At 39.0% G+C, this 12197-nt stretch overlaps 2 protein-coding genes across 2 annotated transcripts; one reads left to right on the forward strand and one right to left on the reverse strand.

Moving 5' to 3' along the window:
- The first annotated feature begins 2463 nt into the window (after positions 1 to 2463).
- LOC111214993 (bZIP transcription factor 49-like) lies at positions 2464 to 4237 on the forward strand. The gene is made up of 2 exons (XM_022717930.2): positions 2464 to 3668; positions 3873 to 4237. The coding sequence occupies exons 1-2, from the start codon at positions 2717 to 2719 to the stop codon at positions 4235 to 4237; spliced, it is 1317 nt and encodes a 438-aa protein (XP_022573651.1). The 5' UTR covers positions 2464 to 2716.
- A 111-nt stretch (positions 4238 to 4348) lies between these two features.
- On the reverse strand, positions 4349 to 6347 carry LOC111214994 (psbP domain-containing protein 6, chloroplastic). Its single transcript, XM_022717931.2, has 3 exons — positions 5619 to 6347; positions 4701 to 5017; positions 4349 to 4617 (listed from the first exon to the last, which is right to left on the reverse strand). The coding sequence occupies exons 1-3, from the start codon at positions 5902 to 5904 to the stop codon at positions 4447 to 4449; spliced, it is 774 nt and encodes a 257-aa protein (XP_022573652.1). The 5' UTR covers positions 5905 to 6347; the 3' UTR covers positions 4349 to 4446.
- Positions 6348 to 12197: the final 5850 nt, after the last annotated feature.

The following is a 12197-nucleotide window of genomic DNA, read 5'->3' on the forward strand; positions in this document are numbered from 1 at the left end:
ACGAGATAGTCTAGTAACTATAAGCATCAACTATACCTTCATTAATAGGCTTCAATACTAGCGGTGAAAAGATTGTATTATATGCTTTTATTTTATTTTATTTAAGATAAACATATGCTAATTTTATATATGCTTATATTTAATTTCATAGATGAATAAACAATATATAGTATGTTTTATAAGGATTTTGGATTATTTTTCAGGATTAATTTAGAAGAGATCATTGGATATTGAATTGGTGGTAGTTTTCCTGGACAAAAGCACATTTGATACAATAAATAACACAAAATTCTGTGATGGTTGAGGCTAAATCAGCAATCCAAACAAAATTCTCGAAACCGTTCAAATTTTTTAAAAATCAAGTATTTTGACATGAACAGTTTTTATCCAATCTCTTCAGGGATTTTAGCAAAAAGCTTAACTTCCAATGTTAAAAAAAAAAAAAAAAAAACTTAACTTCCTGACGCTTGAGAATAAAGGTTGAGACTGCATATCAGTCTGCTGCCAAATCTGCTCCTCATCAAAACCAACCAACCATAGCTTGTCACAAAAAGATTTAAGAGTATTACAAATTGATTAAAATTGCATTTATGTTTGTAATGACCTCATGGTATTTTTAACATAAATGCATTTTAAACAAATTTCGGCCACATTGTATCTTCTGTTTTTATTTTGTAAGAGTTTTAACTGTTAAAAAAGGGAATGAACAAATGAACGAATATCTTAATAGTTTGTTCTAAATCTGAACCATACCATGAGGCCGTCTTCATAAGCTCTGTCTTCATGTAAACGAATCGTAGTTAATCTGCTTCTTATTATTTTGTCAAGGTGTTTCTCATTTCGATGAGGATGGTTCAACTATGTGCAGGGCCGGGCCTGACATATGTAGGCCCAGAAGCAACTAAAATTTATTTGGCCCTACAACAACTTTTTCTAAAAAAATTGTTGCGAATTCGTTGTATATGCGTTTCGAACTCGGCCCCCTAGGTTATTGGCAACCAAATTTTGCCATCTGAACTGTCAGAAATTTGATGTAATTGGCCCCTAAATTGATTTTAACACTATCGGCCCTCAAGCTAATGCTTGATGAGCCTGTGCTCAGGCCCGGCCCTGACTATGTGCAGAGTCGGTCCTACAACTTATGTGGTTTAGAAGCAAAAAAAAAATATGGGAACCAAATAACATGCTGAAAATAACTTGTAAATCTGGCCGAAATTTTGTCTATATTATCTGCGGCCACAAGCACATGTTTGTATTGCTTCCACTCAAGGCTCGGCACTGACTACGTGTCGACAACCATTCCTGTCACGCCAAATGCTGTGAACTTTTTGGCACATCCTTATCAGCTATAACCACAAATGTAACTAGAGCAAGAATACTTATTTCTTTTGTTAATTCAGACCAAATAATACTTTATAACTAGACCAAGAACACATGCATTTGATCTTACAACTCCATTGTGTATCGTACATATCACGGTATTTGATACTAATTACTAAAGAAGATGCTTATTCTCTGCTTACAGTGTACGTTGTTTTAATTACTTACAATCTGGCACCCTAGTACCCACTTAGCTTGGAAGTAGTGCAAAATGATTAACTTAAGAGACATAATAACCAAAATTAGAAGCTTAGACCAAGTGAAGGCAAGCGAGGATGCAGCTCATCGTAGTGTTATTACACTTCATCCGAATCCAAATCATGGGGTGATAGAGAAGATTTTGTGTTGAACGCTAAGGATTTTGCAATAAATATGAATCGTCTGTGCAATTAAAAACAAAATTCTCATTTACTACCATTTATCAGCCAAACACAACGAAATAATAATCATTCAATGGATTTCATTCACCTAAAGGTTTTTTATAAATAAAATTATTTCGCATGTTCCATCCATCTCAATGGAATGTACTTTGCAGAGTCATATAGTATTTACCTAATTGAGTAAAAGAAATAATTTTTTTTAACACTGGTTAATTAAGCTATTCAAACTATGAAAAACGCTACAATGTCTATACTACAGCCGACAATTCTACCTGCCTTATAAAAATTTCCGTCTGACTACATCACTCGAGCCATGCTTCGAGATCCATTCCTGACGGTACATTTTGCACCATGCCGAAGATCTCTTGTATACTTTTTCTCTAATATTCTGCATAATACACTTTTTCCGGGAATTGAAACCCAGACCTCCTGGTATAGAAGCATTAAAGAATCTTTGGTCAAACCACTGGACCAAAAGGGCTTTCACGAGTAAAAAAAATCAATAATATGGATATTTAAATAAGTAGTGTGAAATAATGATGCCAGAAGAGAGGAGACATGCGTGACGTCAAAGAGACTCCAAAACGACACACATTTGGAATAATAAATGTATCAATAAAAAACAGATCAGATCGGATCCAGAGACATATATATAATAATAAAAAAGACGTTAAAGAGCAATATAAACCCTGCATCACTCCACCTTAATGCAGTCAACGTGCTCCGACATGGTTACTAAATCTCCCCACGCGCGCTTTATGGCGCGTTAAGTATTCCCTCCTTTCCATGCACTGGATTGAAATCCACGCGCTGATGTGGGCGTAGATGGAGAGCAACGTCCACTCGCTCTTTAAAACCTCCGTCGTCGTTCCTTCAAACGGTACTATAAAGCCATAACCTCTCTCTCTTCTTCTTCTTCCCAAATTAGTAACCTTAAAACCTTAAACATTACAACAATGGCGGAACCTGCTGTAGACAGTTTCTACAATTCTAGCTTCGAGATTGAGAACTCGTTCTCCGATCTCGACGTTGACTTCGAGTTGACTTTCGACGACCTCTACTTCCCTTCTGAGAACGAATCCTTCTTCATCCCTGTTGAGGTGGAGGAGGAAGCTACTACTACGTGTAAGACGTCCATGACGAAGAGGAAGAAGGAGATTGAAGAAGATGATGAGAAGAGGGACGCGAGACTTGTTAGAAACCGTGAAAGCGCTCTGCTTTCGAGGCAGAGGAGGAAGCATTACGTAGAGGAGCTAGAAGACAAAGTCAAGAGCTTGCAATCCGTTATAACGGATTTAAACAGTAAAGTCTCTTACTTTATGTCTGAGAACGCTTCTCTGAGGCTGACGGTGGGTCCCGGAAAGGGCATGTGCTGGCCACCGCTTGTTCCGTGGATGCCGTATCTAGGTTCTCATCAAGTAGTGCCTTTGCTTCCTATTCCTCGGTTGAAACCGCAACGACCCGTGGCTAAGGTGAAGAAGACCAAGAAGGTTGCTAGTGTTAGTGTTCTTGGTCTTTTGTTTTGTTTGTTTTTGTTTGGTGCATTGGTTCCTATTATTGTGAACGTTAGCTACGGAGGAAGAGTTTTAGATGTGTCAGTTAATAGTAGTAGTGGGAGAGGTAACTTATCTGCAACAGAGAACTATGTGCCTCTTGGTAATGGTAGTGAGCTACTAGGTGCATCACTATTTGTTCCGAGGAATGAGAAGCTTGTGAAGCTCGATGGAAACTTGATTATTCATTCTATTTTAGCTAGCGAGGAAGACACAGCTTCTGACTCCACAAGGACTAGGGATATGTCTAAGTACCTAAACACCGAAAAGCGGAAAACTGATGATTCGAAAGAGAAACTCAACTCAACAAGAACCAATGGTGAAGTGCAGCAATGGTTTCGCGAAGGCGTTGCAGGTAATCACATAAATAAGTAGAATTAGTCTTGGTAAATGCAGCTCCTAGAGATTGAGTTAGAGTATACAGTTTTTCTGCTTCAATTATATTACATCTTTAGAAGCTAGACCCTTGAAGAGCAGTCTTTTAGTTAAAATAGTAAGTTGAAGTGTTTGCATTTGCATATCATAACACCCATTTTTTGTTAAATGTATCCATTACTAGGACCAATGTTCAGTTCAGGGATGTGCACCGAAGTGTTTCAGTTTGATGTCTCCTCAACCTCTGGAGCCACCTTTCCTACTTCTCCAGCTACTCAGCAGCACAAGGGAAACAATAACAGAAGAATCCTCCGTGATGGTCATCCTCTATCTAATCTTAACCTAAGCAAAGATCAAAACAGCTCTAACAAAGAGAACTCCAGCACAAACAAGTCATTCCCATCAATGGTTGTATCTGTCCTTATTGATCCCAGAGAAGAAGGCAGTGATGGAGTTTTCATAGTGGTTCTTGTTGATAATGTGAAGTATGTAACCTACTCCTGCGTCCTTCCACGACCAGAAGAAGTCCCTCATCTTGTAACCACTTGACTTTCTCTGTATATTAAAAAACCACAAGAAGAAGTTCTCACACAATGAAGGTTATACCATCAGGTCTGTTCAGTGTCTCATGTTTGAACTATTAGTGTAGAGACAAGAAGATGAAGAAATGGCCTCGTTATATTGTACTACACACAAACAATCACACACAAACCGTTTGCTCTATAGTTTCTTTTAGAGTCATAACAATAACTCTGATTTTACAGTTGAAAAGAATCAAGAATGGCTTGAAGAGTCTTCTGTGAGCTCTGCCATTGCTTCTCAGTAGCACTCACCACAAACAGAACCACAGTGTTCCCTTTCGCTGTCGCTTTTGCAAGGTTATGACTTCCCGTTAGCGCAAACGGCGTCTCCAACACATACTTATAGTACTGTCACAACAACAACAACAACAAGATCAATAAACTTTCCTCAATGATTGATATTATTCAATCATTCATTCATCATTATTTACCGTTTGATCACCGATCTTTTCGATTGATGTATCCACAAGCTCATCAGAATCATAAGAGTTTCCAGTGACAAAGGGGCCAAGAGAAGCAATCACTCTCTCAGGCTCACCAAGATCTTCAATAGTTGCGTTTGGCTTGTTGGTTAAACGAATCAGAGGAGATGCAACTACTTGAACTTTGCCTTGCTTCTCGTTCTCGAACTTCACTTCTATCCATGGCTCTGCGCATTTCGGTTGGCAGTAGTTGCCTGACAAGATGTTGGCTATTCTCAGCTGTTTCCAGTTCGGTGGTAGAACAAACTGATACGGCTGCACGTTCCCTGCAACCAGACTAGATTTCAAAGATCATTAACTCAAAAGCTAACACAAAACCAACTCCATACTCATTACAGAACCAAGACCAGTTTAAAGTATGTCTTAAGTGTCAAACGGTAATATTAAGCATGTGCACATTTATCCGGAATGGAAGAACCGAACCGAAATATACCAAACCAGAACCAATATCACTGAAACCGAAAAATCGAAACCGAACTAAAAAATAAATGTATATCCAAAATTTTGAAAATACAGGCTATATACCTAAAAATCTCAATTATATTTAGATTTTAAATAACCAAATATCCTAAAAGAACTAGTTGTAAAACGAATGATTCAAAGACCAGTTTACCCAAATACTTAATACCAAAAATATTTAAGATTATCCAACATTTTTATCCGAGATATTTAACCTGAAAAATCCAAATTATCTAAAATTTTATCCATATTATCCGAAATTACCCAAAAGATGGAACCCAATTGGATATAAACTAAACGCCCAAGCCTAGGTAATACTTTGAACAGACTAAAACCATTTCTTGATGAATGTCACAAGTTAATGAGCAATGCAAGAACACGAAGGATAAGAGTGGGAATAAGCATCACCTGCGCGGAGAGCAGGAGTATCAGAAGGTTTGGCTTTGAAGAGGACGAAGGAAGGGTCAGACTCAGAAGGTGGTAAGAACGATCCCACTTCCACCTCACGCGCCTCAGAGATAGGAGCTTCCTTCAAGTTCAAAATCGCAGGAATAGCCACCGCTGTTTTCAGCAGTAAGTCTCTCCTTCTTGGTTGTTGTTGATGAGATGATGCAACAATGACGCTAGCTCTTGTTCTAACTGACGGAGAGACATGGAAGATGTTTGATGTCGGGACGAGAGACGCGGTCGCCATTTTTTTTTTGTTATGAGAGGTTGAAAGTTTCAGGGTTTGTGTTAATATCACATTTGGATAAGGCAACTTTTAAGACAAAAGAGTCTTTAGGTCCACACAATCTATCTATTGCATAACTCATTACTTGGATCATATGTTTTGATCAACGTAATAAAAAAAATCAACCAATAAGAAGTCTCCAGCTGTTCTAATCAATTGATCCTCCACGATGAAGTATCCTGCAATCTGAGCTAGAAAAGTTTGGTATGATTCCATTCCATAAGAGATCTGAATCAAGCTGTAGTTGCCGGTTACTGTAGTAATAGTCACGGAAACGTTCAGGAACTCTAAGAATAATGTGGATGTTATATGATGCTCTGTACAGAGGTGTCAGATCAAACTTCAAAACATAATCTTGTTTTTTAAGTCTTCAACATTTAACACAAAGGTTCAGTGATTGAACACAGATCTTTTATTGAAATCAAAGACTCGAACTCAAATCAATGAACTCACAAATAAGAAACTCTCTTATTAATCTCTTGAGGAAACTAACTCAAAACCTCAAGCTCTCAAACTCATAAGTTATGCAACACCATTGCATCTCCTTATATATAACTCAAACTTCCTAAAACTCATTAGGTTTAATCATATTAGAATATTTCCTAAACACAACTCACTTTCCTATTCCATAACTCGGTAAGAAAGTATTAACTTGTTCTCCAAGCTATTTCAAGTTTACTTCAACATTCACCCCCTTAAACTTGAAATCTTCATTTGACACATCTTGAACTCCAATCAGATCTCTCATCTCCTTGAACTTGATTCTCCCAAGTGCTTTAGTTAGTATGTCAGCCTTTTGTTTCACCCCAGCAACATGCTCCACGCTCACAAGACCCTTCTCGACGCACTCTCGAATGAAATGGAACCTTGTATGAATATGCTTACTACGTCCATGAAACACTGGATTCTTGGACAAAGCTATTGCCGACTTATTATCAATACGTATCACCACTTTCTCCCTTGAATGGCCGAATATCTCATTAAGAAGATCTTGCAACCATATTGCTTGCTTAGCTGTTTCTGTTGCAGCCATAAACTCAGCTTCACATGAAGATAATGCGACTATCTCTTGCTTCTGAGAACACCACGTGATTGGATTGCCACCGAGGTAGAAGATATGACCGGTCGTACTCTTGCCATCGTCTGGATCAACATTGTAGCTACTGTCACTGTAACCAACCAAGCCTTCCTGCGGCTTTGATTCAAACTTCAATCCATATGATAGTGTTCCCTGTAGATATCTCAGTACTTGTTTTAACGCGGCTTTATGGGACTCCTTCGGATTATGCATATAACGACTTAGGATACCCACACTACAAGCAAGGTCAGGTCTCGTGTGTATTAAGTAGCGCAAGCAACCAATGTTCTTTCGGTAATCCCTTTCATCCACACTGTTCTCTTCATCGGCTTTGCCCAACTTCAGACCTGCATCCATAGGTATGTGTGTCGGGTTGCATCCTTTCATCCCGGCTTCCTCGATAATCTTCGCAGCATATTTCTCTTGACTTAACACTATGCTTCCCTTTCTCTGTGTAACTTCTATCCCAAGGTAATAACTTAACCTACCAAGATCAGACATATCAAACTTTGATGCCATACCTTTCTTGAAATCGACGATCATATCCAAGCTAGATCCTGTTACGAGCAAATCATCTACATAAACTGCTACTACCAATAGATCTTCTTGTTCTTTCTTTTGATAAAGGGACGGCTCCTTAAGACATCGCACAAACTTTAACTCGTGAAGCACGGCGTTGAGATTTTCGTTCCAAGCCCTCGGGGCTTGACGTAGCCCGTAGAGAGCCTTCTTTAACTTATAGACCTTTGTCTCCTTCCCTTTGATGACGAACCCCTCTGGCTGTGACACAAAAACTTCTTCCTTTAGATCACCGTGAAGAAAAGCGGTCTTTACATCAAGATGATGTAATTCCCAACCGTGTGAGGCTGCCATTCCAATTATTAGACGAACTGTCTCTATTCTCGCAACAGGCGCAAAAACTTCATCAAAGTCCACTCCATGCTTCTGTATATAACCCTTCGCAACCAGCCTTGCCTTGTACTTATTGATACTGCCATCAGAGTTCCTCTTAACTTTGAAGACCCACTTCAAACCAATCGCTTTACAATGAGATGGAAGATCAACCAGAACCCAAGTATCATTCTTTACTATCGATTTTATTTCATCCTCACACGCATCTCTCCAAACTTTTAACTCCTTTGCCTCTTCATAGTTCCATGGTTCTTCATTCACAAGCATCAGGAGATGTTCGCATTCTATCTCACAAAGCATCTCATACATCTCGTCTTCTTCACACAAAAGCTCGTAGTCGTCGAGATAGCTCGGTTTGTTGATCGTACGAGAAGATCGTCGTAATATCACTGGTGATTCTTCTTGACTACTATCTTCTTCTTGACTATTATCCTCTTCCTGAAGCTCGGGAGAAGCTTCATCTTCACTCTTGCCGCTGACTCGTGGTACAACTTCAACTCCAAACTCTCTGTTACCGAAGTTGATTATACCAGAATCATTGTGATCTTCTTTCTCTAACTCTGACCACTTCCAGCTCTGTTCTTCATTAAAGACTACATCTCTGCTAACAATTATTCTTCGACTCGATGGATCAAGCAGCCGATAAGCTTTTGTCCCGGGTTCTGTTCCAAGATGAACCAAAGCTTTTGATCTATCATCCAGTTTTCTTAGATGTGGTGTAGTAACTTTCACATAACCAACACACCCAAAGACTCTTATATGCCCAATATTCGGTTTCCTTCCTCTGAAACTTTCGTATGGAGTCTGCAGTAGCAGAGTTCTCGTCACTATCCGGTTGATGAGATAGGTTGCATGTCTTACCGCTTCCCCCCATAAGAAGTTTGGAACGTCCATGTGTTTTAAAATGCTTCGTGTCATCTCTAGTAGCGTTCTGTTTCTCCTCTCGACAACTCCGTTCTGCTGCGGAGAATATGGAGCTGTAAGATGACGTTTGATACCCGAGATATCACAATACTCTTGGAATTCAAGTGATGTGAACTCTCCTCCTCTGTCAGTTCTAAGCGTTTTGATCCTTGCACTCGTCTCCTGCTCAACTAAGTCCTTAAATATTTTAAACTTAGTGAAAGCCTCGCTCTTCTCCTTCATGAGAATGGTCCACATATATCTTGAATAATCATCGATCAGTACAAAAACATATCTGTTTCCTCCAGCTGTAGGTGGTGTGATCGGACCGCATAAATCTCCGTGTACTAACTCTAGTACTTCTGTCGCACGGTATGAACTTGCTTGAGGAAAAGACTTTCGTATTTGTTTCCCACGCAAACATGCTGTGCATGTCTCTTTCTCAACTCCATAACGAGGCATACCAATCACCATACTTCTATCGACCATTAGCTTTAAATTGCTCAGACCCACATGACCTAAACGCGAGTGCCACTTTGAAGACTCCCTGTGATGAACCATTTGTAAACACTTTTTATTTTCCACCTCCATGATCACTTTGTATAGGCGATTTGGTGCTCGCTTTTCCTTTACAATCAGTCTTCTATCACGATCATACAGAAACAAGAAGTCTTCCTTCATGTTTACTTCACAGCCTGACTCTGTAGCCTGTCCGAGGGATATAATATTACTTCGAAGATCGGGGATATAGTACACATCAGAGAGTATCTTTCTTTCACCACTCTTGGTTATGATAACAATTGAGCCTTTTCCAGTTATATCTATACGAGAGTCATCTCCAAACCTCACTTTCCCAGTTACCCTTCTATCAATTTGTGAAAAATACTCGAGATTTCCTGTCATATGGTTGCTGGCTCCATTATCCAAGTACCATAAGTTCTCTCCAGCTGCAGTAGTATCAAGTTTATTTGGTATAACCTTCCGTTCATTGAGAAACACAATCTCATTCACCATCAATTCATCAGCTTCATGTGTAGTATCCGCTTCGCTTTCAAGTGTTTCTTGGAGTTTAAGCAAGCGATCGGGACAGTTCTGAGCGAAGTGCCCTATCTTATCACATCTAAAGCATACCACTCTGGATGCATCTCTTTCTTGTCGATAATAGCCTCCGTTCTGTTGATAACCATAGCGCCCGCGACCTCTTCCTCGATACCCATAACGACCACCTCTGCCTCTTCCTCTAGATGGGTCGTATCTCTCTTGATAAGATTGTTGTGGTTGTGCTTGTGAATCTGCATTCGTATACATAAGTTTATTTTGCCCTTGATCTTCTTGTTTCTCGTCGTCCTCCTCGGAGATTCTTTCTTCATAAGCCTTTAATCTCCCCACAATGTCTTCAAAGCCCGTATTGTTTAGATCAAGAACTTGTTCTAAGGCAGCTATGATGTGTATATATTTCTTTCTCGGCAAACTTTGGAGAAATTTCTTAACAATCTTTGACTCCTCAATAACCTCTCCCAAGGCTGCTGATTTTGTTGATAGTTCAGCGATCCTCCCGACAAAGCTATCAATAGAGTCGGTATCCTTCATCTTTAGTCTGTTGAAATCGGCTGTTAGGGTCTGCAGACGAGCCTCTCGCACGCGATCAGCACCCATATGTCTCATCTTGATCGCCTCCCAAATCTCCTTTGCGGTATCAAGGTTTCCCACCTGAAGTAGTAGCGATTCCGGTATTGATTGGAATAGTAATGCTCTTGCTACATCATTCTTTTCTCCAATCTTTTCTCCTGGATCAATGGCCTCCCAGACCTTATGAACCTTCAATGCCGCCTGCATCCTTATTGTCCATACTGTGTAGTTAGTATCATTCAGCAACGGACACTTGATGGACGAGGAGCCACTGCTCTTGTTGCTATTCACTGCAACTATATCTCCCATGTTTTCTTTGACTCAATATAATGCTCTGATACCAAATATTGAAATCAAAGACTCGAACTCAAATCAATGAACTCACAAATAAGAAACTCTCTTATTAATCTCTTGAGGAAACTAACTCAAAACCTCAAGCTCTCAAACTCATAAGTTATGCAACACCATTGCATCTCCTTATATATAACTCAAACTTCCTAAAACTCATTAGGTTTAATCATATTAGAATATTTCCTAAACACAACTCACTTTCCTATTCCATAACTCGGTAAGAAAGTATTAACTTGTTCTCCAAGCTATTTCAAGTTTACTTCAACATCTTTGACATTTTAATAGCTTCAGTCACTTGCAAGATCACTCTTTAGCTCTTCAGCATCAACAAGCACACCACGGAGCTCATCAACAGCAACAATGAATTCTTCGTAGTGCATACACCATTCTAACAATCATATCAATCAGGAATTCATCAAACAAATAGCAGTAATGTGAAACCATCTCCAAGAACCTAATGTTTGACATCTAATGTGAAACAATCAATCTGATGATCAAGCGTGAACCTTTACGCATACAAACTGTAACCATCTAAAACACACAAAACAACATGATCTAGAGAAATTGCGAGAAAACAAAACAGGCTGCGAGATTCAACTCTTGAAGTTTCCCAGTGAAGGAGATAGATACTTGAGTTACTATCTAAGAAGTCTCTCCCAGTGAAGGAGATAGGTACTTGAGTTACTACTATCCAAGTCACAGATTTGGACCAAGCCATCTTTTTACCCTCAAAAGAGAAAACATAACTCATTTAATACTTTCGGGCTTCTTTAACGCCCAAGATAAGAGGATTTGTTTGGGTTAAATTCAATATATTCTCCAAACCCAAATTCAATACCATGGCAAAGATGTTCTTAATCAAAATCTGTAATAAAAGATTGGCTTATAATCAGATGGAATGGATTATTGAACTGGTTGGTAATGAGAGGTTTGTAGCTGAGGTTCCTTAGGATTAGAGGAGGTTTGTACAAGAGAGATCTTGAGCTACTTGTAGTAGAAGCAACCTTATGTGTGCTTTTTCTGATGATTATTTAATGAATATGGGCTTATATTGAGTTACTTGTTCTAGTTTCAGATGACAAAGAAAACACAAGGTAGTGACTATCTATTCAAAACTAAATCAGAAAGAGCCCTACTCGGGAGTTCGAATCTCACAAATGTGAAAACAAATAGCTTGCCTGTCATTTTATCTTTTTAATAAAAATATACTAACATAGGCTTCGAATGGAGAACGCAGATCACAAAATGAAGATCAAACCGATAATGCAGATCAAACACAGATCAACATGATTATACATAATAAATGTTTTGAAAACCGGACTGAACATTGATTCAGCATGGTAATTGAGTCAATTCTTGGATGGGTCTAACCGGTTCAACC

Source organism: Brassica napus, chromosome A4 (assembly GCF_020379485.1).
Source record: "Brassica napus cultivar Da-Ae chromosome A4, Da-Ae, whole genome shotgun sequence".
Taxonomy (NCBI): Eukaryota; Viridiplantae; Streptophyta; class Magnoliopsida; order Brassicales; family Brassicaceae; genus Brassica; species Brassica napus.